The sequence below is a fragment of the Rhinatrema bivittatum genome, chromosome 2, assembly GCF_901001135.1.
Source record: "Rhinatrema bivittatum chromosome 2, aRhiBiv1.1, whole genome shotgun sequence".
In the NCBI taxonomy this organism is placed as follows: Eukaryota; Metazoa; Chordata; class Amphibia; order Gymnophiona; family Rhinatrematidae; genus Rhinatrema; species Rhinatrema bivittatum.
In genome coordinates this window covers 556339281-556363851 of record NC_042616.1, presented here as the reverse complement: position 1 = coordinate 556363851, position 24571 = coordinate 556339281, and the positions used below count along the sequence as shown (strand labels likewise).

The 24571-nt window shown below is 40.2% G+C and overlaps 1 protein-coding gene across 4 annotated transcripts in view; it reads right to left on the bottom strand.

Annotated features, from left to right (window-relative positions):
* Positions 1-6065: 6065 nt before the first annotated feature.
* TMX3 (thioredoxin related transmembrane protein 3) overlaps positions 6066-24571 on the bottom strand; it is a 306294-nt gene continuing 287788 nt past the window's right edge. For 3 of the 4 annotated variants that reach the window (XM_029590913.1, XM_029590914.1, XM_029590912.1), the window contains exons 14-16: positions 23549-23678; positions 8910-8978; positions 6066-8690 (exon numbers count right to left, since the gene is read on the bottom strand). In XM_029590913.1, the coding sequence (XP_029446773.1) occupies positions 8448-8690; positions 8910-8978; positions 23549-23678 (442 nt within the window). In that variant the 3' untranslated portion in view covers positions 6066-8447. The remainder of the gene's footprint in view (positions 8691-8909; positions 8979-23548; positions 23679-24571) is intronic. The other variant, XM_029590915.1, reaches the window with a different exon arrangement.

Below are 24571 nucleotides of genomic sequence, written 5' to 3'. Positions count from 1 at the left end.
ATGTCCACAGACACAGGGCTTAAAGCTGCTGTTTGGCTTCTTAGGCCTTTCTCTGGATATGTTTAAGAGTGTATCTTTCTCTTATTTTTTAATTTATTTGTAGCACTCAAAAATGTTGCTGAGGGAGTGGCAAGTCAGAGGTACAACAAAAACTTAAAGATGAACAAGGTAGATGAAAAGAATTATGAGTCACATGTCCTTGCAAAAACATGGACAAAATCAGATTGAGGGGCTCACAAGGCAGCACGTGTACAGGAATCTCCATGCATGGTCAGTAAAGTTTTCCTGAGCTCTGACAGATGGGTGCTCTCAGAAGTCAGATAAATTCATCAATTCTTTTATATGCAAAATATCCATATTCTCTTAGATAATCTGAGTTATGAATCCTAGACTCTTCTTGTGATAGCTTATTTTTCTACTTCTTCCACAAGCAACAACATTTCTTGCTCTTTATTCATAAGAATATTGAAAACATGTTACAGTTACAGAACATGTGGAGTTTTTCAAACTGCCATGTTGATTGCAAGAGATCTATAACATATGCAAGGAGAAAAAGGGAATTTAAATAGGAAAATATACATTTGTACTATATTTGTTTACTGTTCTGCACAAGTTCAGATAAAGGATTATAACAATTTGTAAAGGGAGATAAAGACACTCTCCAAACTATTTCAGTGTTGTCTTAGTTCCTGAAGAATGACTGAAATGGCAAAGGACTCTTTCTGTGGCTGCAGTAGTAGGGCTACAGTGAAGCAGACAAATGCTACTGTGATGACCTCAGACTGCCCTCGATCCCTTAGGTTAGTGAGGGCACACAAGTCACTTAGACATACCTTCTGGGATGGGTTAACTAAAATAATGGTTGGACTGAATGATATCAATGATACTAGGAAAACCCATATGAAGAAATAGAAACACATGCAGTAAACAAACACTTTAATTTTTTTTTTTTTATTATAGAAAAAAAAAAAGTTTACAATTGATGCCACAGCAGAAGCATCTGCATTCAAACAAGTTACTTAAGGAATTATTACAGTAAAGGTATGTTTAGAAACTACGGAATTGGCCAAAATAAAACTGTATAAAACATTTTCCTTTTTAGACCTCATATAAATAAATCACAAAACTACAAAATTAAAAATAAAAACAGCAACTTAAACACCACCCTATCTTCTCCGCAATGCAATTTTTTCATAATTCTGAAAATGTATGGTGTTCTAAGATTGCACAAATTGAAAGAACAATTGATAGAAAGAGCACTAGGTCAACTGTATGGAGATTCTATATTTCAGTGCATTTGGGATTGCTGAAAATATCTAAACAGCACTCTTAGGACACGTGCCTCTCCTGAAATCTGACTGGTCAAATGACTAAAATGCTAGCACTTTGTCATTTAACAGCAGGAATCAAAAAGCACTGTCTATCAGAAAGCTTGCATTCACTAAATGTTCAGCTATCTGAATAGCTCATAGTACTGAATACCACCGTAGCAATAAAGCAAGAAAAAAATGTGAAAAACAACATATTGACTTTTTTCACAGATTCATTGTGAAATGACCTTAAATTAGGGTCCTGGAGGGCTGTATACCAGTCAGGTTTTCAGGCTATCCCTAATGAATATGCATGAGAGATCTGTATGCACACTGCATCTCTATCTCATGAATATTCATGAAAACCAGGCTGGTTTGTGGCCCTCAAGAACCAGAGCTGAACAGCCCTGCTTTAAATCATTTATTTTAAGCACTGCAGTTGGAACACTCAAGCACTAGTGTTCACAGTTTTTGACCTTTTATTCAGCTGTACACGTCCATATTTCAGTAACTTCATGAAAAACTGACTTCTTTAAAAAGTCAGGGAAGAGAGTCAGTTTTAGTTTGGCTTCTTTTTGAGGATTAAGGTATTTGAGTGCACTAGTTTTCTGCTGATATCTAGAGAGTACAGTTTTTGTGTTTGAATGAAGAATTTTCAGGCACAGAACACAAGTACTGCTTTTCTGTTTACAAAGAAATACCAAGATGGCATGCCCGATCAACTTAGTAATAAGTAATATAATTATGCTTATGTCTACAACTGGAAGAAAAAGGGCCAATGGGGGAAAAAGTGCACGTGTTATAAAACAGAATTCCTGCGTGTGCAGGCGGGTTTCCTCTAACGAGCGCAATGGGGGGGGGGGGGGGGGGGGGGGGAAGGTTACTGAAAAGAAACATGTGGCTATGCAACAGGGCCTTCCCCAATTCCCTACCCTTATCCTTCTTCCCTCTCTTCCCCTATCCTCCCTTACCCCTAAACTAATGCTACCTATCCCCAATTTTTTTAATTTTAATAACCACTGTCCTGGCGGGCCCCCACCCCCTTTCAACTAGCTCAGCTCTTCAGCGCGTACCGGGGTTTATATGCAGGGCCAGGTCCTTTCTAAAATGGGCTCGGCGTATGAAAGGCCTGGCCATGCGCATAACCCCTGGTTTTAACATGCTCTGGGCTTTTAAAATTAGGGTTTAAGATTATTAGTCTGTTTTCTTCAGGGTAACTGAAATATTCTCTTTCTTCTTAATAACCACCAAGGAAATACTCTTAAGCAAAAGGTAGCCAATTTCGGTCATCAAGAGCTACAAACAGGCTTGGTGCTTAGGGTATCCATAATGAATATGCATGAGATAGATTTGCATACAATGGAGGCAGTGCATGCAAATTCATGTATATTCATTGTGAAAATTCGACCTGTTTGTGGCTCTTGAGGATGGATTTGGCTAACCTGCATCCTAGTGTGTCGTGGCTATCAGAGTTCATATGAGTTCTAAATGGGGTGATGGGTTCATATAGGATTCTGTATACCTGATCACAAATGTTAGTGATTTCAAACCTAGGGGCAATTTGCACAAGTTTCTCCGTTCCTGCTTGACCACTGTGCATTATGCAAGTAGGGAAAAATGCACTCTTATATTGTATGTATACCCAGAAAAAAATGGTTTACAATGGGATCTGGTAGAATAAGAACTGTGACCCAGTTACACAGTCTTCTCAACTGCACATCATCCAGGTTACCTATCTCTTTCACAGAAGAGACATAAATCCAAGAATGTATGGATTATGGTGGGTTCTGGTAGAATAAGGCCTGTGACAAAGAGACACCCATTGCCCCAAATGATACCCTTTCTAATGCAGAAAATTCATTATGTAAGTGAAAATGCTCCTGCAACAGAAAATGAAGTGATGACAGAAAACAAAGAAGAAATCAGATGCACCCAGAAATCCTTTAACGTTATCAAATGTCATAAAAGAAAGCTTCCTCTGCTGGGAGACTCAGTCATCAGAGTAACTAATCTGGGAACTCATTTTGAGGGAGGCACAAAAGTTAAATGCCGTCCAGGATCCTCAGCTGGTAAAAATGCAGACTAAGTAATCAAAGCAATTACAGAAGAAAGTAAAGACTCTAATGTCAATATTATCACCCTCACTAAAACAGAATCTAAGCAGTACAAAAAGATTTCCAAAACCTAGGGAAAGACGTAAGACATATAGCAAAGACTATTGCCTTTTCTGAAACATTACCTATTCATTGAAAGGGAAAGGAAATGTTAATCCATATAGAAAATTTAAATGTATGGCTCAAAACATGGTGTAAAGTAAATTTGGATACACTGGAGCTTGGGGCTGAGTATGGAGCAATAAAAAACTATACAGTAAGGATGGCCTACAGTGGCAGTAAAGAAGATCATAAGTGAGACATTCCAGTCATACATCATCATGTATTTAAAGAAGAGGATGGGGTGGCAGAACTTGGCCAATGAAATGAAAGGTCACCCCAAGCAAAACAGGAAATGAAAGGAGAAAATAAAAAAAAAATCAATCAGCTCAAAATGAAAAGCTTCAGCAAAAGGGCAGAAAAGGTGACTAGGAAGAGCAGCAACCTAAAAGATGAAAAGCTATTACTACAAATCCCAGACTTGGACATTGTTACTATTACAGAGACTTGGCTCACTGAGTCTCATGACTGAGGTATGGCCATCCTGGGTTATAACTTATTAAGGAAGGACAGAGAGGACAGAAAAGATGAAGAAGTAGCTTTTTATTTCAAAAACAATATCCAAGCAACTACAATGCAAGGGACATGGGGAAGGGAATACGCATAATGGGCTGTCCAAAAAAAGATGATGCTTTCATTTACACTGGTGTTGTCTACAGGTCTCCAACTCAAACAGAACTGGAGAGATCTGACTGAAGAAATACAAAAGGTGGGAGAAGTGTTGCTTGTTGGAAATTTAAATTTGCCAGATGTGGATTGGAGAATCCTAACTGCAGAATCTACAATAAGCAGAGCAAGACTGGATGCTCTTAAACAGGCTCTGCTCAAATAAATGTTGATGGAACCCACGAGGAAGTTATACTCGACCTAGCGCTCACAGAGAGGGAAACGTCTTTAATGTCCGAGTAGGTGCTCATTTTAGCGCTAGTGATCATCAGACAGTGTGGATGATGAAAGAGAGAAGTCATACAAGTTCCAAGTCCTGAATTTAAAAAATATAACTTTGGTGACATGGAGAAATATCTTCAGGAAGAACTAGAAACCTGGGAGATGATGGGTGTAGTAGAACAGAAGGCCATATTAAAAGGAGCTATTACAAAGGCAACAACCCTCTATATATATGTTATATATATGTTATATATATATATATATATATATATATGTTCTATGTAAACCGACCTGATTCGATACTTGTATTGAGAATGTCGGTATATAAAAATCCAAAATAAATAAATAAATATAAGAAAAGTAAAGAGGAGAAAGAGAAAAAAAATGATCTGGTTCTCAAAGCAGTTGGCTAAAAAACAAAGGCAAAAAGAACAGCATTCAAGAAGCACAAAGATTCCCAAAAAGAGGAGCACAGGGAAGAATACCTGATGAAGCTCAGGGAGATAAGGAAGAAAATCAGGAAGACAAAATGTCAAGCAGAAGAAAGGACTGCCAAAGAGGTAAAGTGAAGTGAGAAAACATTATTCAAATATACTACTGACAGGAAAAAGATCCAAGGTGGTATAGTAAAATTGAAAGGACACAAAGAGCAATGTGTTGAGAAAGATGAAAAATAGCAGAAATATTAAATACATACTTCATTTTGATATTCACTAAGGAATACCCTGGAGAAGGTCCATTGCTGATTGACAAGAGCATAGATGGGAATGGAATAAAGGCAATCCTGTTTATAGAAGAGAATGTATGGGAATAGTTGAGAAAATTGAAAGTGGACAATGCCATGAGGCCAGATGGAGGACATCCCAGGATACTAAGGGAGATCCAAGATTTGCTGGCTGTTAAAAGACCTGTCCAATAGATCCCTGGAAATGGGAGTGGTGCTGCAAGATTGGAGAATAGCGGTTATTCACAAGAGAGGTATCAGCGAGGAGATTGGAAACTAAAGACTGATTAGCCTCACCTCGGTGGTGGGAAAATTAATAGAGACTCTGCTGAAGGAGAGGACAGTGATCTATCTACAATTGAGTGGGTTGCTGGACCCAGGGCCGCATGGATTTATCAGGGAAAGGTTCTGTCAGACAAACAAGATTGATTTGTTTGATTGGGTGACTAGAGAACTGGATCAAGGAAGAGCATTTGATGTGATTTACCTGGATTTCAGCGAAGCTTTTGTTACAGTCCAGAATAGGAGACTCTTGAATAAAATGAGAAGAGTGGGTGTAGGCACCAAGGTGGTGGATTGTATTACAAGTTGATTGATGGATAGGAAAAAAATGTGTGATAGTAAATGGAACCTGCTCTAAAGAGAGAATGGTGTTAAGTGGAGTGCCTCAAGGATCAGTTTGGGGGCCAGTTCTGTTCAATATCTTCATGAGAGACATTGTGGAGGGGCTAGAAGGAAAAGTTTGTCTATATGCGGATGAAAGTGGACACGCCTGAAGGAGTAGAGAGAATGAAAAGTGATTTAAGAAAATTTGAAGAGTGGTCGAAGAATTGGCAGGTGAGATTCAATGCAAAGAAGTGCAAATCATGCAACTGGAATGCAAAAAAACAGCAAAAAAAACGGCAGTGCAAGAGTAGACGCGGCAGCGAGGGAAGGGAGAGCCTAAAGAAAGAACACAAATCGTTCTAGCAAAGTTTTTTTTTTTTTTTTAAACTTGCCCGGTGGCCTCTGGGTCCTGGCTGGGGTGAGTGATCTGGGTTCCCTGCTGTACGGTGGCATTAGGGCCCTCGACCCCGAGCTGCAGCTGCCTCAAGCACCAGGGGCGATGGTCCCCTCAGGACCTAGCAACCCCCTGGGAGGCTGAAAGATGTTCTCTTCTTCTAATTATTATTAGATTTTTGTTTTGTTTTGTTTTTTTTAATTGATTCCGCTTTCCTATCTGTCTAAGATTTCCCTTTTTTTTTTTTTTTTTTTTTACTAAGTAATCAGTACAGACTCTGGGTTTGCAACTCCACCATCTGCTGGAGACAGAGAAATACCGACGGACTGTGGGTGGCACCTTAAGATATAGGGGCAGAGTCTGTCAAAACTTCTCTGTCTCCATCTGCTGGAGGGGACGTAAAACCCAGGAGTCTGGACTGATCCAGCTAAGTACAGGGAAGGAGGTCTTAATGCCCTTGTATGGGTCCTTGGTAAAGTCTCATCTGGTGTACTGTATTCAGTTCTGTAGACTATATCTCAAAAAGGAAAGCAAGAGGATGCAACGATCCAGAGTAAGGCAACCAAACTGGTCTGGGGTCTGTTTAGGAAGACATATGAAGAGACGCTGAATGATCTAAATATGTATACCCTAGAGGAGAGAAAGTGCAGGGGAGAGATGAGACAGAACTTCAGATACCTGAAAGGTATTAAAAAACATATACATCAAATCTTTTCCACTGGAAAGGAAACTGTAGAACTAGAGATTGCAATATAAAACTCCTCTGGGGACAAATCAGAACCAACATCAGGAAATATTTCTTCACAGAGTGGGTGGCGGATGCCTGAAATGCCCTCCCGAAAGAGGTGGTGAGGACGAGATCAGTAAATGAGTTTAAAGGGCAAGGGATAAACATTGCAGATGCCTAAAGGCTTGAAGTTTTCAATGAAGAAAAGGGGTAACAGGAGAGTAATAAGCAGAAGACAAGGGCTGACACTCAGTCAAAGTGCAGACAGAGCACCTGAAGCCAACATGGTACAGATTGCTGCTTCTCTGTGCCTATATTCAAGCAGCTCTTGTAAAAACAGCCTTGCACTGTCTTGGTGGTCTTCATGGAATGCAATAATCTTCAGAAGCCTGGGATTTGTCCCCTTTTAACATTTGAAACAGCATGGCTCATAGTAGCAAAGGTCATCCTTTTATATTTGTCATTTTCCACCAAATTAAAAGTTCTGTGATTATTCAAAGTGCTTAGTTTCAGAGAATCTTCATGGTACCACTGTTAACTAAGTATTGTCTAAAATCTTACCCAATGAGAACTTAAGCCATTTGGAATTAATAGCGCCATTGTCTTGCCATTGAATTAGAAATGTTTATAATTAATGATTTTAATGAAAATGATGATTGGCAACTATTCTTTCAGCAAAGGGGAAAAAGGGCAACAACATGCTTACTTTCTCTTGAGATCCTGAATTAATGAGACATGCTAAGAACTGTCAAAAACAATAGATAGCAAGCATCTGTCCCTCTAGCCCAATTAAAAGTATACATTTAAACAAGAATGTGCTAGATTGTCACCTTAAAAATAGAATTTTTAGTACAACTGATAATTTCAAATAAGATATTCAAAGAACTTGTACTGTTTTAGACAGTATGTGATGAACACTAATAGGATGTCACAGATGTGTGAAAAAATAGTTTTGTCAGAATGCCTGTGTTATTCTAACTAGGCTGTGTTCACCGACAAGATTGTGCTATGGTGGTTTAAAGCAATCTTAATATATAACTGAAGATTCTACTAGTGTTCGTGCTAATTTTAAATCACTTTCCAGGCACCACAGCTTTTATTCTATACTTTCCTGAGTGTTTTTTTTTTTTAATACCTTTGAAAGTGAGAGGAGAACAGCAGCTTAAAATTAGCAAGAACTTGTCCATCTATTGCAAAAACATCAGCGCGAGTCCTATTATATGTACTGAATGACCCAATATTTTTTGCCAGTCGGTCATCACAGATAGAGAGAAAGGATATAAGTATGGACAAAGGGAAGCTCTTTGAAAAGCAATGCTCAGATAGCACACTAACATAAGCAGACTTGTCCAATTAACCTCTTAAGTAAAATGGGAATTACATTTGATAATTTAAATCTTGCAGATTATTTTTCCTCCATATCTGAGAAAATGTAAATAAATGCTAATCCAAGCAAGCATACCAGAAACAAATGGTTTCTTTCCTCTGAGAAGCTCAAGGCAAATGGCTGAATTCAATAAATAAGTTTCTTTATTTGGAAATCCTAGTAAAATATCTAAAATGAGTCAAGATTTAATCCTTTTTTTTATTCAGAACATTTTTTTTCCTCTTGCTCTCCCTCAGAAGGATCAGGAGTGTTTTCTTCAATGTTTCCCTCCTCTTGCTCTTCATCACTGCCCTCATCTGTCAGCTCTCTGTCTCCCATTTCCTTTTTAGATATCATCTCAGCTGTGTCAGCTGTGCAGATTCCATAGCACATGATGCTGATGACACCCAGTGGCAGACCAAAGAGAAAACAGCCCAGAAGTGGAGAACTTTTGAAGACAGACTGTTAAGACATAATTTAGACATAGTGATAACTGCATTTGATAGATGAAGAGACTTTGATGATTCATTTTCAGGTGCATTTAATCACTTAGGATCATATGCATTTATTTTATTCCCAATAGCATTATTAATTATGTTGTGATTTATGTTACACTACTTGCATCTTATAGATATGAAAGAGGTTTTATCTGTTATGTGCTCAGTTAAAGAAAGTACTTACTAATACAGTAGACTTGGCATCATAAATTATTCTTTTAATTCGCTGCAGGACTCCATCACCACCTTGAGCCTGTAATTTGAAAGAACACAAGAATCGGAATTAATTTGGCCTCACTTGTAGAGCACTATGTTCATTTATATAGCTACTGATATCGTTCTGTTATGCTGTACCAATCCACCACTTCTCTCCATAAATACTTTCACCTCAATTCTGTTCCCAAGTTATATTCTTTTTGTACTGCAACCTAACTATATCAGCAGTTTCAGCAAATCTAGCATCTCTGTTTTGTCAGACATCCATGAAATGTATTTTGCTTGGAAGGGAGGCCATGTATATAGTAGTACCCATGGGCTCATGCACCACTATTGCCCTAAAAATATGCTAATTTCTACTGCTGACTTATTTCTGATCCCAAAATCTACATATTATCATATGTTCATTTACAGACTTCTAACATTTCTGCTTTGCTCAAAAAATGAGAAGTGGCATCTTGCACAATAGATATATATATAAGAAATAAGGACAGTAGTAAATATACTTTTTGCTAGAAATCTATTTTTAAAAGAGGTGATTTTCTGTACCATATCTCTGCATGGCTTTTATGTTTAAATGTTTTTATTTGCGGTTGGCAAAACAGTCAAATGGATTGTGCAACCGCACATTTTCTGTCTTATTGATACATTCTTAAACCATCACTTGCTGGCCTTTCTGCTCAACACTGAGAGGAAACAGGTTTTCCCTTGCTTTTTCTTAACCTGTTCAAGTAGTGGGTCACCCGGGTTTTATTTCATTTTAATATTTTTTTCTGTCAATTTTCTTTTAAAAACAACTGTTCTGGTTCTTTAGTCCCGTTCATTTTCACTACCACACTAATATAAGCTTTTTTTGGGGATTATATCCCTTTTCTGCTGGTTATCTACTTTTTTATATTGTTGTAATCTTGTTCACTTGGCTATACTACTGTCCCTTCGCCGTACTGTCAATCAAGATCACATGACATTGGTTTGCGCAGGACTGCTTTGAAGCCACCTTCAAAAGCTCAATTTTTCGTCGGTAGCTCCCTCTGGGACACCGCCATAACAGCTGTCTGAGTTTTTAAGGTTTTCACTACAACCTTTGGTAAGTTAGTCACCATAGACGGTCCCCTTTTTGTTTTTGTTTTGGTTTTATTCTTGTTGTTGTATTATATATATGTTCTTCCACGGTCTCTGATGTTAATCTCCTCGGTTACAGTTTCTGAAGATGCCGGGTTCAGTTGCACAATTCATTTGACGGTTTTGCCAACGGCATATGTACTCTGTATAATTTCAAGGTATTTTCTGACTTACTGATATATTCTTAAACTATTACTTGTCAGCCTCTCGACATTCCAGTACCTTCTTCTTAATTGTTTGTTTTTTGTCTGCTTAGGAATCTAAACCCTCGGGTCCGGTTCGGAATTTCATTTATTTACTTACGCGGTGATCCCAGGACACAGACTCATCCTTTCCACGCCTCGTTAACATCATTAAAGGGTTCCTTCGGGATTCTCCTGACCTGAAGGTATCAATGTTTCTGGTCTGCCAAGGTGCAGTATAGGAACACTTGGTACATGTGTCATTCTAAAACCCTGGTTTTACTTTTATTTCCAGCTTTGTTAATATACCACGATTTTGCCGTGCTTTGAGTTGTCGATTCAGTCCTCTCAAGGTACTGCACTATTTAGGTTTCCGTGAAACAGTGTTTGGCCAATTTATGGGATTTAATTTCACATATTCAATCCATAGCAACACTTTGTTTTCTGTCTTCTCTAGCCAATTAACCCGGGTACTGGTTTACCTGTTTCTCACACTCTTCACACTCCCCCCCCCTCCTTTCCCTCTTCCCCTCCCCCTTCCTTTTCCCCTACCAGTCCTCCCCTTCCTTCCTTTCTTACCTTCCCCCCATCTCCCCCCTTTCCTTCCCTCTTTCCCGTTCCTACCTCCCTTCCCCTCCCCCTCCCTTTCCCCTCTCCCCCTTCTCCTCTCTTCCCCCCCTTTCCCCCCCTCCCATCCCTCCCCCCTCCCTTTGCCCATCTCTTCACCCGCTGTGCACCCTGGTTGTACTCATATTAGTACATTTTTGAGCACCCTGCTTTGTTGAGTCCTCTTGGTTCCTCATGTTTTATGTTGCTTAAACACTTGCTTATTAGCGTGTCCGCCTCCCTGTACAATAACTGGATGTAAATTGTTTTTTGTTTTTAGACTTTTTGGAATTGATCCCCCTGATGCAGCCTGACGCGAAACATGGCCGTGTCGGGCTTTCTGTGATTACTCATTCTAATATTTTGATTTAAATTTGGTGCACTATTGTTGCGTGCACATATTAAAAATTTAACATTTTGTTTAAAGTGGTATTATTCAGTTTAAGTTATTTGCCGCACATTAATATTTTGTTGCTATATTTCTAAATGTGTGTGCTCTTTACTCCACTCTCCTTGCATGCTTGTTTTCTTATATTCAACATGGATCACATCCTTACATACATAACATTATAGCATAAAATATCACAATATAAAAATCAAACAATGATAAAAAATAAAATCACAATAAAAATAACATCTAAAAATTACACTGCACAATTTTAGCCACAGCTATTTGAAAAATGTTATGCCGAGAATCCATATATGCCTGAATAAAAAGAAAAGCTTTCACTTTCTGAAACTTAAATAATCCTATTCCCGATGCATGCTTAAAAGTAAAGAGTTCCATAAAAGTGGAACAGCTAAAGAAAAAGCTTGACGAACAGATAGTTGTAATTGAGAAGTAGAGCCAGACAGAAGCACAAGCATATTGTGAGATGACTGCAGATGTGTAGGTACATAAAACCTAACTCTGTTAAAAAGATAATATTCTTCTAAATGAAGGGATTTACGAGCCATAGTAAATACCTTAAACTGAATCCTCTCAGCCATGGGTAACCAATGTAACTCTTTTCTGTAAAATGACAAACTAGCTCCCCAGGAAAGGCTGAAGATCATATGAGGCGCAGCATTCTGCACCAGTTACAGAATCTTAAGCAGATACTTCGGCAACTCCAAATAAAGAGAGTTACAATAGTCAAGTTGACTCAAGGCAAGTGCCTGTACCACTGTCCGAAAGTCAAGGCGCAAATCATCCTCAATTTTAAAAAAAAAAAATGCTTTTGTTATATTACTCATCTGAGCCTTTAAAGAAAGGCTAGAATCTAGCACCATCCCCAAATTATGAGCTTTATTACTCAGCTCTACAGTATGACCATACAATTTAAAATCAACAGGTAAAAGAGATGTGCCTTTACCTAATCACAAACTTACTGTTTTACTATGATTTAAGAAAAGTCCATATTCATACATCTAATCGTTAATGCTAATGATAACATGTGCAAACTCAGCAAAAGGAAAACCATCAGCACTAAACTAAGTATATAAAATTGAACATCACCAGCATAAAATTTAAACAGATAACTAAGAGAGTCCATCACATCTGCAAGGATCAAATGTAAATACTGAATAATATAGATGATAATGACGATCCCTGCGGTACATCCATTATTGAATACCAGGTTGAACTCTTATTATTAAATCTAACTTGCTGATGTTGTCCTGCCAATTATGATTGAAACCATTATATCATCACTCCTAAGCCCAACTCACACAATTTCAACAGCAAGTTTGCATGGGGAATAGTATCAAATGCAGAACTAATATCCAATTAAAAAAGAATTCCAGTTTTTTTCTATCTAATTTTATATATATCATCTAATAAAGACACTACAGTGTCTCTGTCCCATAACTTCTGTGGAAGCCAAACTTATTATTTTCTAGAAAATCTTACAGCTATATTAGGACCCATTTTCCAGCATTTTACTAAGAGTACAAAGATTGGATACTGGACGATAATTAGACAAAGTTATACATGAAACAGAATATAAATATATATATATATATATATATATATATATATATATATATATATATATATATATATATATATATATATATATATTTTAGAACAGGCCTTATAATTGCTTGCTTTAATACATTAAGATTACCTAACTGTAGAGACTGATTGACAATATTGACTAAAATGTTTTGATATACTTTTTCAAGTGAAATTCAGTGACCACCTTCAGTAAACACAAAGGAACAGTACGCAGCTATACCGCCCCTGGAGTCACCTGGAGGAAGGGCTCTAGGCAAGACAAGGCCTGCAGCTCGTAAAATCTCCGCACAGAACAAATTGCAACAAGAAACACTGTTTTCAAGTCCAGTAACCGCAAGGACAGGTTATGCATCAGTCTAAACGTAGAACCTGCTAAGAAATCCAAAATCAAATTAAGATTGCATAAGGGTACTGGAAACCACAAAGGAGGACGAAGATGTTTCACTGCTTTCAGGAAACAGGCCACATCTGGAAGACAAGGTACTACCATTCACCTGGCCCCTGAAACAGGCTACTTGTACCTTTAAGGAATTAAGGACCAAACCTTTATTCAAGCCATCCTATATAAAGTCCAAAATGAGCGGGATCTTGACCAAATGAGGAAGAGTATCCCAATCCTTAAACCAGGCCTCAAAGACTCACCAAACTCACACATAAGACAAGGAGGTGGAGAATTTTCTAGCCCTAAGCAAGGTGGAAACTACTGCAACTGTGTATCCATGATTCAGCAATTGAGCCCTCTCAAGTGCCATACCAAAAGACAAAACAAAGTTGGATCTTCATGAAAACCGAACCCTGTCTTAGCAGGTTGCTGTGCGCCAGAAGTCGAAGAGGTGAGTCCCCCAGGATCTGCCGCAAATCTGCATACCACAGTCTTCTGGGCTAATCCGGAGCAACCAAGAGCACCATCCATCTGTGGCGCTCGATTCTCTGAATCAACCTGCCCAACATGGGCCATGAGGGAAAGGCATATAGCAACTTGTCTTCCGGCCACTCCTGCACTAAAGCATCAATTCCCAATGACTCTGGATTTCTCCTGCAACTGAAGAATCATGGAACTTTCGCATTGCGAGAAGTCGCCAAGAGGTTTAGGAACGAGGAACCCAGCGATCCAGAATCAGCTGAAACGCCTCGTCGAAAAGGCCTGGGTCCAGACTCTCTCTGCTGAGAAAGTCTGCTCTTACATTGTCCTTTCTCGCTATGTGTGAGGTTGAGATCATCTGAAGATGCACTTCTGCCCATTCTATAAGCAAATCTATTTCCTGTGACACTTGCTGGCTCTTGGTTCCTCCTTGCTCACTGAAGTAAGCTACAGTGGTCACATTACATAGAAACATGCCATACTAGGTCAGACCAAGGGGCCATCAAGCCAGCATCCTGTTTTCAACAGTGGCCAATCCAGGCTACAAGTACCTGGCAAGTACCCAAAAACTAAGTATATCCCATGCTACTGATGCTGGTAATAGCAGTGTCTATTTTCTAAGTCAACTTGATTAATAGCAGGCAATGGACTTCTCCTCCAAGAACTTATCCAAAGCTTTTTAAAACCCAGCTACACTAACTGCACTAACCACAACCCCTAGCAACAAATTCCAGAGTTTAATTGTGCATTGAATGAAAAAGAACTTTCTCAGATTAGTTTTAAATGTGCTACATGCTAACTTCGTGGAGTGCCCCATAGTCCTATTATCTGAAAGAGTAAATAGCTGATTCACATTAACCTGTTCTAGACCTCTCATGATTTTAAACACCTCTATCATATCCCCCCTCAGCCGTCTCTTCTCCAAGCTGAACAGCCTTAACCTCTTTAATCTTTCCTCATAGGGGAGCTGTTCCATTACCTTTATCATTTTAGTCGCCCTTCTCTGTACCTTCTCCATTGCAATTATATCTTTTTTTTAGATGCGGTGACCAGAATTGTACATGGTATTCAAGGTGCGGTCTCACCATGGAGCGATAGAGGCATTATGACATTTTCCGTTTTATTCACCATTCCCTTCCTAATAATTCCTAACATTCTGTTTGAATTTTTGACTGCCGTAGCACTCTGAGCTGACGATTTAAATGTATTTCTGCTATGATGCCTAGATCTCTTTCCTGGGAGGTAGCTCCTAATATGGAACCTAACATCGTGTAACTATAGCATGGGTTATTTTTCCCTATGTGCATCACTTTGCACTTATCCTCATTAAATTTCATCTGCCATTTGGGCATTTGTCGTTCATTATCTGGACCGATCGACCGTTCAGCCTGTCGCTAAGCTGCAAACATACCAACCGGACCGCCCTGGCTTCCAGTTGATTGATGTTCCAGAGAAACTCCTCTGTATTCCAGCACTCTTGTACCATCAGCTCCTGATAGTGAGCTTCCCAACCAAGGAAGTTTGCATCTGTTGTCAGTACTAGCCAGTGCGGTGGTATTAGGAAAACTCCTTTCCTCCAATGATCCATCTGCAGCCAGCACTGCAGTTGGGAGGAGACTTCCATTGGCAGGAGGAGCCGAATTGAATAGTCCTGTGACTGTGGGTTCCACTGAGACAGCAGGGAGCGATGAAGAGGACGCATATGCACCCTCACCCATGGGACCACTTCCAGAGTTGCCACCATTAAGCCAAGTACTTGCAGGTAGAACCATACGATCGGGTACAGAGTGTTTACAAACAGACTGAGCTGTCATTGACCTCTGAATGCGTGCTTCCAGCAGGAAAACCTTGCTCTGCCTCGTATCGAACTGAACCACGAGGTATTCCAACGACTGAGCAGGCTGAAGACTGCTCTTGGTCAGGTTCACCACCCAGCTGAGCTCCTGCAAAAGGGAGATCACCTTGTAGATCACTCTGCAGCTCTCTTCCGGTGACTTGGCTTGAATCAACCAGTCGTCAAAATTAGGGTGGACGAGGATCCCATCTTTTCTCAAATCTGCCACCACTACCACCATTACCTTGGAAAAGGCTCTTGGGGGAATAGCCAAACCAAAGGGTAGAGCTCGAAACTGATAATGGCATTCCAGAACAGCGAACCGCAGAAAGCATTGATGCTCTAGTTGGATGGGAATATGAAGGTATGCTTCAGACAGATCCAAAGAGGTCAGAAATTCTCCTAACTGCATGGTCATTATTACCTAGCGCAATATTTCCTTGTGAAAATGCGTCATCCGCAGATAATGATTGACACCTTTGAGATCCAGGATGGGACAAAAGAAGCCCTCCTTCTTAGCCACAACAAAATAAATGGAATATCGCCCCGTATTTTGTTGAGACTTGGGCATTGGAACCAGAGACCTCAGACTGAGGAGCCTTGCTAAAGTAGCTTCCACTGCCTGCTTCTTCTGCAGTGAGTGGCAGGGAGACACCATGAACATGTCTGAGGAATACTGTGAAACTCCAGGGCATATCCCTCTCGTATCACTTCCAGGACCCATTGAGCAGATGTGATCTGACCCACCTCTGATAGAAGAGAGAGAGACATCCCCCTATCTATTGTTCCCGGGGGTGGGTGGGCAAACCTTCATTGGGAGGGTCAGGAGGTTCCACTACCTGAATCCGTGCCTTTTCTTGGCTGTTGGGGATGAAAGGACTGAGATCTACCAAAAGGTCGAATCCCCTGAGGGGTCATTCTTCTATAGGGATGAAAACGCCTGGATCCCCTAGTATGAACTCATGTTATAGGAGTGTGGCGTCTGCTTCTTATCCTCTGGCAAACGAGGAACAAGGGATTTGCCCTACTTACTGGCCAATTTGTCTAACTCGCTCCCAAACAAAAGCAAGCCTTTAAAGGACAATTTGATAAGGTTAGCCTTGGAGGTTGCATCGGCTGATCAATTTCGCAGCCATAACTGACCCCTGGCCGCTACTATGGAAGCCACTCCTCTTGCTAAACAGCAAACCAAATCACAGCCTGTATCTGCCAAAATTGAGGGCTTGCTCAGCCAGAATACATGAAATACTAAAGTTTCTTGTGTCCAGCTAAGTAAAGAGTTTAACTTAGTAAGCCATCTGGGGGAGGGTCTTTTCAAACTCAATAGCAGATACAGGGTCCTGTGAACAACCTTGACCAAGGGTAACTTTCACTCCCTCCCACCCTGCCTCTCTGCCCACCCACCCCTGGGATTGGGTTTTTGATATATTCTGCCTGAATACATAATTGTCAACAATATAAGCTGGTAATTTGGTAATTCCTTAAGTGTTATCCATCACATTTACCAAAATGAGGACTATCCAATGCAATTGTTGTGGAGCCTTTATATTGAGGGTAATCGTATGGAAATTTAAGGCGTGCCCCATTTGTTCTGAACTCTCTACCTTGGAAAAGGAGCTGGCTAAAGTTAAAGCTGAATTAACTTCAATAAAGAAAGTCTCACCCACTTTACATTATTCAGGAATTAATTCAGGAATTACAGTGGGCTCAGGTAGGATAAGACCTATGACCCACAGACACCCATTATTGACAGCTGTGCAGCCCACAAGCCTACCCCCCCCCCCCACTCACACAGGGCATTAAGGAACTAAAAAAACAACAGGATTACAGTGAGCTCTGGTAGAATTAGACCTGTGATGCGGAGACACACACTGTATCAAGTGCAACAAGTACAAAATGCCTTCTCTGTATTAAATACTGACGAAGTTCTTGAGAAAAACATTGAAGTGTTATCTGAAAAGAAAGAGGTAACCCAATGCATATAGAAAAGTCCAGATCAGAAACCAAAGGAAAAAGCTCACTGTGATTGTTGACTCTGTCAGAGGAACTAATATTTTCCCTTGCACAAATGCAAAGGGAAAGGGTGAAGTGGATAACAAAACTCAACAAAAGGAGTCCAAGAAAAACAGTAACCTAAAAGAGGAAAGCTATGAGCACAAATGCTCATAGTTTGACAATACAATCCCAGATCTGCAAGCCCTAATGGTGGAGGCGGACTTGGACGTTGTTGCTGTCACAGAGACATGGTTCACGGAATCTCATGATTGGGATACGGCAATACCGGGCTATAACTTGTTAAGGAAGGACAGAAAGGATAGGAAAGGGGGAGGAGTGGCTCTTTACGTCAGAAACAATATCCAAGCATCTGAGCTGCAAGGAAGATGGGGCAATGAAGAAGCACTTTGGGCCGACCTAAAAAAGGATGATGGGGCATCCATTTTTATTGGAGTGGTTTACAGGCCTCCAAATCAAAAGGAAGAGCATGTCAGAGATCTGGTTGAAGACATCCAAAAGATGGGAAAGAAGGGAGAAGTGGTGATCTTTGGAGACTTTAATCTACCGGATGTAGACTGGAGAATCCCTTCCGCAGAATCTAACAATAGTAGAGAAATAGTGGATGCCCTGCAAGGAGCTCTGTTCAAACAAATGGTAATGGAACCCACGAGAGAGGGAGCTATACTCTATTTAGTGCTCACTAATGGAGATAATGTCTCTGATGTCCAGGTGGGAGCCCACCTCAACACCAATGATCATAAAATGGTATGGTTTCATATCACACAAAGGATACAGAGAAGAAGCACGAAGACCCGAGTTTTGCAGTTCAAAAACACGGACTTAGATGAAATGGGGAAGTATCTGGAGGAAGAACTAGAAGGTTGGGAAACAAGAGAGATGTGGAACAACAGTGGACCAAACTTAAAGGAGCAATTACCAAGGCAACTAATCTATATGTTAAAAAAGTAAAGAAAAGCAAAAGAAAAATGAAACCTATCTGGTTCTCAAAGGAGGTGGCTGACAAAATGAAGGCTAAAAGAACAGCGTTCAAGAAATATAAAGGATCCCAAAGGGAGGAGCACAAAGAGGAATATCTAGTACAACTGAGGGAGACAAAGAAAGTAATCAAGACTGCAAAAGATCAAGCGGAAGAAAGGATTGCCAAAGAGGTAAAGAGGTGACAAAACATTTTTCAGATACATCAGAGAAAGGAGAAAAGTTCAAAGTGGTATAGGGAAATTGAAAGGTGAAGAGGATCAATGTGTAGAGAGAGATTAAACAAATACTTCAGTTCGGTGTTCACTAAAGAGGACCCTGGAGAAGGACCGTCACTAGATAACAAGAAACTGGAGGGGATTGGAGTAGATGTAACTCCATTTACAGTAGAGAATGTTTGGGAAGAGCTGGGGAAACTGAAAGTGGACAAAGCCATGGGACCTGATGAGGTTCATCCCAGGATATTGAGGGAGCTCAGAGATGTGCTGGCGGGTCCGCTGAGTGACCTGTTCAATAGATCCCTAGAAACGGGAGTGCTGCCGAGGAATTGGAGAAAAGCGGTTGTGGTCCCATTTCACAAGAGTGGGAGCAGAGAGGAGGCTGGAAAATTCAGGCCGGTTAGCCTCACCTCGGTGGTGGGAAAAGTAATGGAGTCGCTGCTGAAAGAAAGAATAGTGAACTATCTACAGTCAGGAGAATTGCTGGACCAGAGGCAGCATGGATTCACCAGGGGAAGATCCTGTCAGACAAACCTGATTGACTTTTTTGACTGGGTGACTAGGGAATTGGATCGAGGAATAACACTCGATGTCATCTACTTGGATTTCAGCAAAGCTTTTGATACGATCCCACACAGGAGACTGGTGAATAAAATGAGAAGCTTAGGAGTGGGTGCCGAGGTGGTGGCCTGGATTGCAAACTGGTTGACGGACAGAAGACAATGTGTGATGGTAAATGGAACCTACTCTGAAGAGAAAGCGGTGTTAAGTGGAATGCCACAAGGATCGGTGTTGGGACCGGTCCTGTTCAATATCTATGTGAGCGACATAGCGGATGAGATAGAAGGCAAGGTTTGTCTTCTTGCGGATGACACTAAGATCTCATTTTTTCAGTATTGGAGATAGTCCTTCCCCCGTTTAGGGGAGGAGACTATGCTGAATTGCTGGGTAGAAGGGAGCAAAGGTAGATCTTTACGTTAGACACGATTCATCCCAGAGGCCTGAATAAAGAAATCGAATGGCACCTGTTTGGTTGAGCGGTTGGGGGTGGTGATTGGTCCGAGGATCTCGCGATGTAATCTGATTTGGCGCCAATCCTCTTCTTCAAAAAGGTTGACAGTGATGAGGGGGTTTGCGCTCCATGACTCATGCAAAAGGTATGTATAGACTGAATGATTGTTATTAGGAATAAGTAGCCATGTATGTTTTTCCAGTTTCATCAATGATATACTTTTGTATTGTAGACTTTACTGACATATTGTGGTCCCTCCCGATGCAGCCACAAGCGAAACACGGGACCGTGTCGGGGGACTTATACAAATCTATTTAGATCAATGTGGAGTTGCCATTTATCACAGTTGTGGAAATAAACATTTATATTATACACTATAACTCTGGTGGAACTCATAGATTTATCCTTGCACGTTTATCTTGGGAGACTTCAATTACCCCAATATTGACTGGGTAAATGTATCATCGGGACACGCTAGAGAGATAAAGTTACTGGATGGAATAAATGATAGCTTTATGGAGCAATTGGTTCAGGCATCGACGAGAGAGGGAGCAATTTTAGATCTAATTCTCAGTGGAGAACATGATTTGGTGAGAGAAGTAATGGTGGTGGGGCCACTTGGCAATAGTGATCATAATATGATCAAATTTGATTTAATGACTGGAAGGGGGACAGTAAGCAAATCCACGGCTCTCGTGCTAAACTTTCAAACGGGAAACTTTGATAAAATGAGAAAAATAGAAAAAAAACTGAAAGGAGCAGCTATAAAAGTAAAAAGTGTGCAAGAGGCGTGGTCATTGTTAAAAAGTACCATCCTAGAAGCACAATCCAGATGTATTCCACACATTAAGAAAGGTGGAAAGAAGGCAAAACAATTACCAGCATGGTTAAAAGGGGAGGTGAAAGAAGCTATTTTAGCCAAAAGATCTTCATTTAAAAATTGGAAAAAGGATCCAACAGAAGAAAATAGGATAATGCATAAACGTTGGCAAGTTAAATGTAAGACATTGATAAGACAGGCTAAGAGAGAATTTGAAAAGAAGTTGGCCGTAGAGGCAAAAACTCACAGTAAAAACTTTTTAAAATATATCCGAAGCAGAAAGCCTGTGAGGGAGTCAGTTGGAACGTTAGATGATTGAGGGGTTAAAGGGGCACTTAGAGAAGATAAGGTCATCGCGGAAAGATTAAATGATTTCTTTGCTTCAGTGTTTACATGAAGAGGATGTTGGGGAGGTACCCGTACTGGAGAAGGTTTTCATGGGTAATGATTTAGATGGACTGAACCAAATCACGGTGAACCTAGAAGATTTGGTAGACCTGATTGACAAACTTAAGAGTAGTAAATCACCTGGACCGGATGGTATACACCCCAGAGTTCTGAAGGAACTAAAAAATGGAATTTCAGACCTATTAGTAAAAATTTGTAACCTGTCATTAAAATCATCCATTGTACCTGAAGACCGGAGGATAGCTAATGTAACCCCCATATTTAAAAAGGGCTCCATGGGCGATCCGGGAAACTACAGACCGGTTAGCCTGACTTCAGTGTCAGGAAAAATAGTGGAAAGTATTCTAAACATCAAAATCACAGAACATATAGAAAGACATGGTTTAATGGAACAAAGTCAGCATGGATTTACCCAAGGCAAGTCTTGCCTCACAAATCTGCTTCACTTTTTTGAAGGAGTTAATAAACATGTGTAAAAAGGTGAACCTGTAGATGTAGTGTACTTGGATTTTCAGAAGGCATTTGACAAAGTTCCTCATGAGAGGCTTCTAGGAAAAATAAGCCATGGGATAGGTGGCGATGTCCTTTCGTGGATTACAAACTAGCTAAAAGACAGGAAACAGAGAGTAGGATTAAATGGACAATTTTCTCAGTGGTAGGGTGTGGGCAGTGGAGTGCCTCAGGGATCTGTATTGGTACCCTTACTTTTCAATATATTTATAAATGATCTGGAAAGAACTACGACGAGTGAGATAATCAAATTTGCAGATGACACAACATTGTTCAGAGTAGTTAAATCACAAGCTGATTGTGATAAATTGCAGGAAGACCTTCTGAGGCTGGAAAATTGGGCATCAAAATGGCAGATGAAATTTAATGTTGACAAGTGCAAGATGATGCATATAGGGAAAAATAACCCATGCTATAGTTACACAATGTTAGTTTCCATATTAGCTGCTACTACCCAAGAAAGAGATCTAGGCGTCACAGTGGATAACACATTGAAATCGTCGGTTCAGTGTGCTGCGGCAGTCAAAAAAGCTAACAATGTTGGGAATTATTAGAAAGGAAATGGTGAATAAAACGGAAAATGTCATAATGCCTCTGTATCGCTCCATGGTGAGACCACTCCTTGAATACTGTGTACAATTCTGGTCGCTGCATCTCAAAAAAGATATAATTGCGATGGAGAAGTTCAGAGAAGGGCGACCAAAATGATAAAGGGAATGGAACAGCTCCCCTATGAGGAAAGACTAAAGAGGTTAGGACTTTTCAGCTTGGAGAAGAGACAGCTGAGGGGGGATATGATAGAGGTGTTTAAAATCATGAGAGGTCTAGAACGGGTAGATGTGAATCAGTTTTTTACTCTTTCGGATAATAGAAAGACTAGTGGGCACTCTATGAAGTTAGCATGTGGCACATTTAAAACTAATCGGAGAAAGTTATTTTTCACTCAACGCACAATTAAACTCTGGAATTTGTTGCCAGAAGATGTGGTTAGTGCAGTTAGTATAGCTGTGTTTAAAAAAGGATTGGATAAGTTCTTGGAGGAGAAGTCCATTACCTGCTATTAAGTTGACGTAGATAATAATCACCGCTATAACTAGCAACGGTAACATGGAATAGACTTAGTTTTTGGGTACTTGCCAGGTTCTTATGGCCTGGCTTGGCCACTGTTTGAACAGGATGCTGGGCTTGATGGACCCTTGATCTGACCCAGTATGGCATGTTCTTATGTTCTTAACTATGAAAATGTAGGGAGAGGGAAGGCCGCAGTCGGTTGGCAGGCCAGGGAGGTGACAGGAACTGACCGAAAAACAGGGCATAGTACTCACCGAGCGTCGAATAAATGTATGCGAAGGGAGACCCATGCAGGGAAAAAGTGTTTGTGAAGTAAAAGTTTAAGTATTTCCATGTGGAAAAAGTGTTAGAATTTCTCACAGAGCTCCTAACCGCTATGCTTACTGCAGAGCGTAAAAAAAGAAGACACCTGTGGTCACAAGGATAATTGCAGGCTGAGCATGCTCAGTGTACTCAGTGTGCCAGTTTCAGTCAAAGCTTTTAGAAACTTTGACAGAAAAGTTTTCCGTGCCGGGCTCCATCCTGTGATGTCACCCATATGTGAGGGCTACCATCCTGCTTATCCTGTGAGAATGCTGGTATTTTACTTTGCTGCTTTCTGATTTTGGCATACTCTGTTTGAAATTGTATATTAAATATGTCTTGATGAAAGTGAGATTGACCATGATATTCACTGTGCCATTAGCTCTTCACCCAGTCATAGAGAAAATTTACAAAAAATAAAACCCTAATAATACACAATTCAGAGGGATAGCCGTGTTAGTCTGACATGAGGGGATTGGCATCTTATAGACTAACTCTGTGCTCTAAAGCTCCTGCCTCAATAAATTGGTTAGTATATATGGTGCCACATACCTCATGTCATTTTTGTTAATAACACACAAAAAATTCAGCTAAAGAAACTAAATCTACCTGCTGCTATTAAAATTAAATTAATTACACAAAAACACTACAAATTAGAGGCAGACTTACCTCTACTGTACCATCCAGGATGCTGTTAATGAACATAATCATATCCTCAGTGCTCTCAATGTGTTTAGCCGGCAGGAAATATTGTTGGTTTGAAGTGTTCAAAACAACAACAGTAGGAATGCTCAGTTCACTGCAAACATAACCCAAACAGGTCAAGAATGCTTGTAGAAATTCAAAGATAAGTTTGAACTTCAGAGTACTTACAATAATCCTCTTACACAGGAAAACATACCTTACAGGGATCAGACCTGACTAACATTTACTTATGAATTTAAGGCTTAACTATGATAAAATGAAGAAACAAGTTAGGTCAAAACAAAAAGGAGCAACTATGAGGGTTAAAAGTCTGTATAAGGTGTGGAGACTCTAGAAATACAATCTTAGAAGCCAAGGTAACATATTCCACATATTAAAAAAGTTCAACACAACAAAAGTATGTCAGTATGGTTGCCTGATGTTGTGATTAAGACCATTAAAGCGAAAAAGATAGCCTTGAAAAATATGGAAAGCAAAAACTAATAAGAAAAATAGAAATTAATATAAGTACTGGGAAGGTATTTGATAATGTCAATCATGAGCAACTCCTCAGGAAACTAAAATTTCATGGGATAGGAGCATACCTGGGAACTTCTGAGTTGTGGTCACCCTGAGATTGCTCTTGATTAGCAGACGGTAGGGTGAGGGGGGTAGGAATAGAATTATATGTATAATCTTTATCTCTTCCACTCTCCCCCCCCCTCCCCGCTTTCTCTCTTCCATCCCCAACCCCCACAGTTTCTCTCTCTTTCTTTCACTCACCACCACCTGCCCCTCCTCCAGAGATGATCCCACCATACTTCCCCTTCCTCTCTCCATGATCCCAGCTCTCTCTTTGCTCCCACCCCCTATAAAGTCCTAGCTCCATGACTTATGCTTCCTCACTTTACCCTTAGCTGAGAGTTCCAAGTCCTGGAATCACAACTGCAGACTGAGCTTAGTGTGTGTTGCAGCCCCTCTCCAGTTTCTCCCCCCATGCTACCTTCA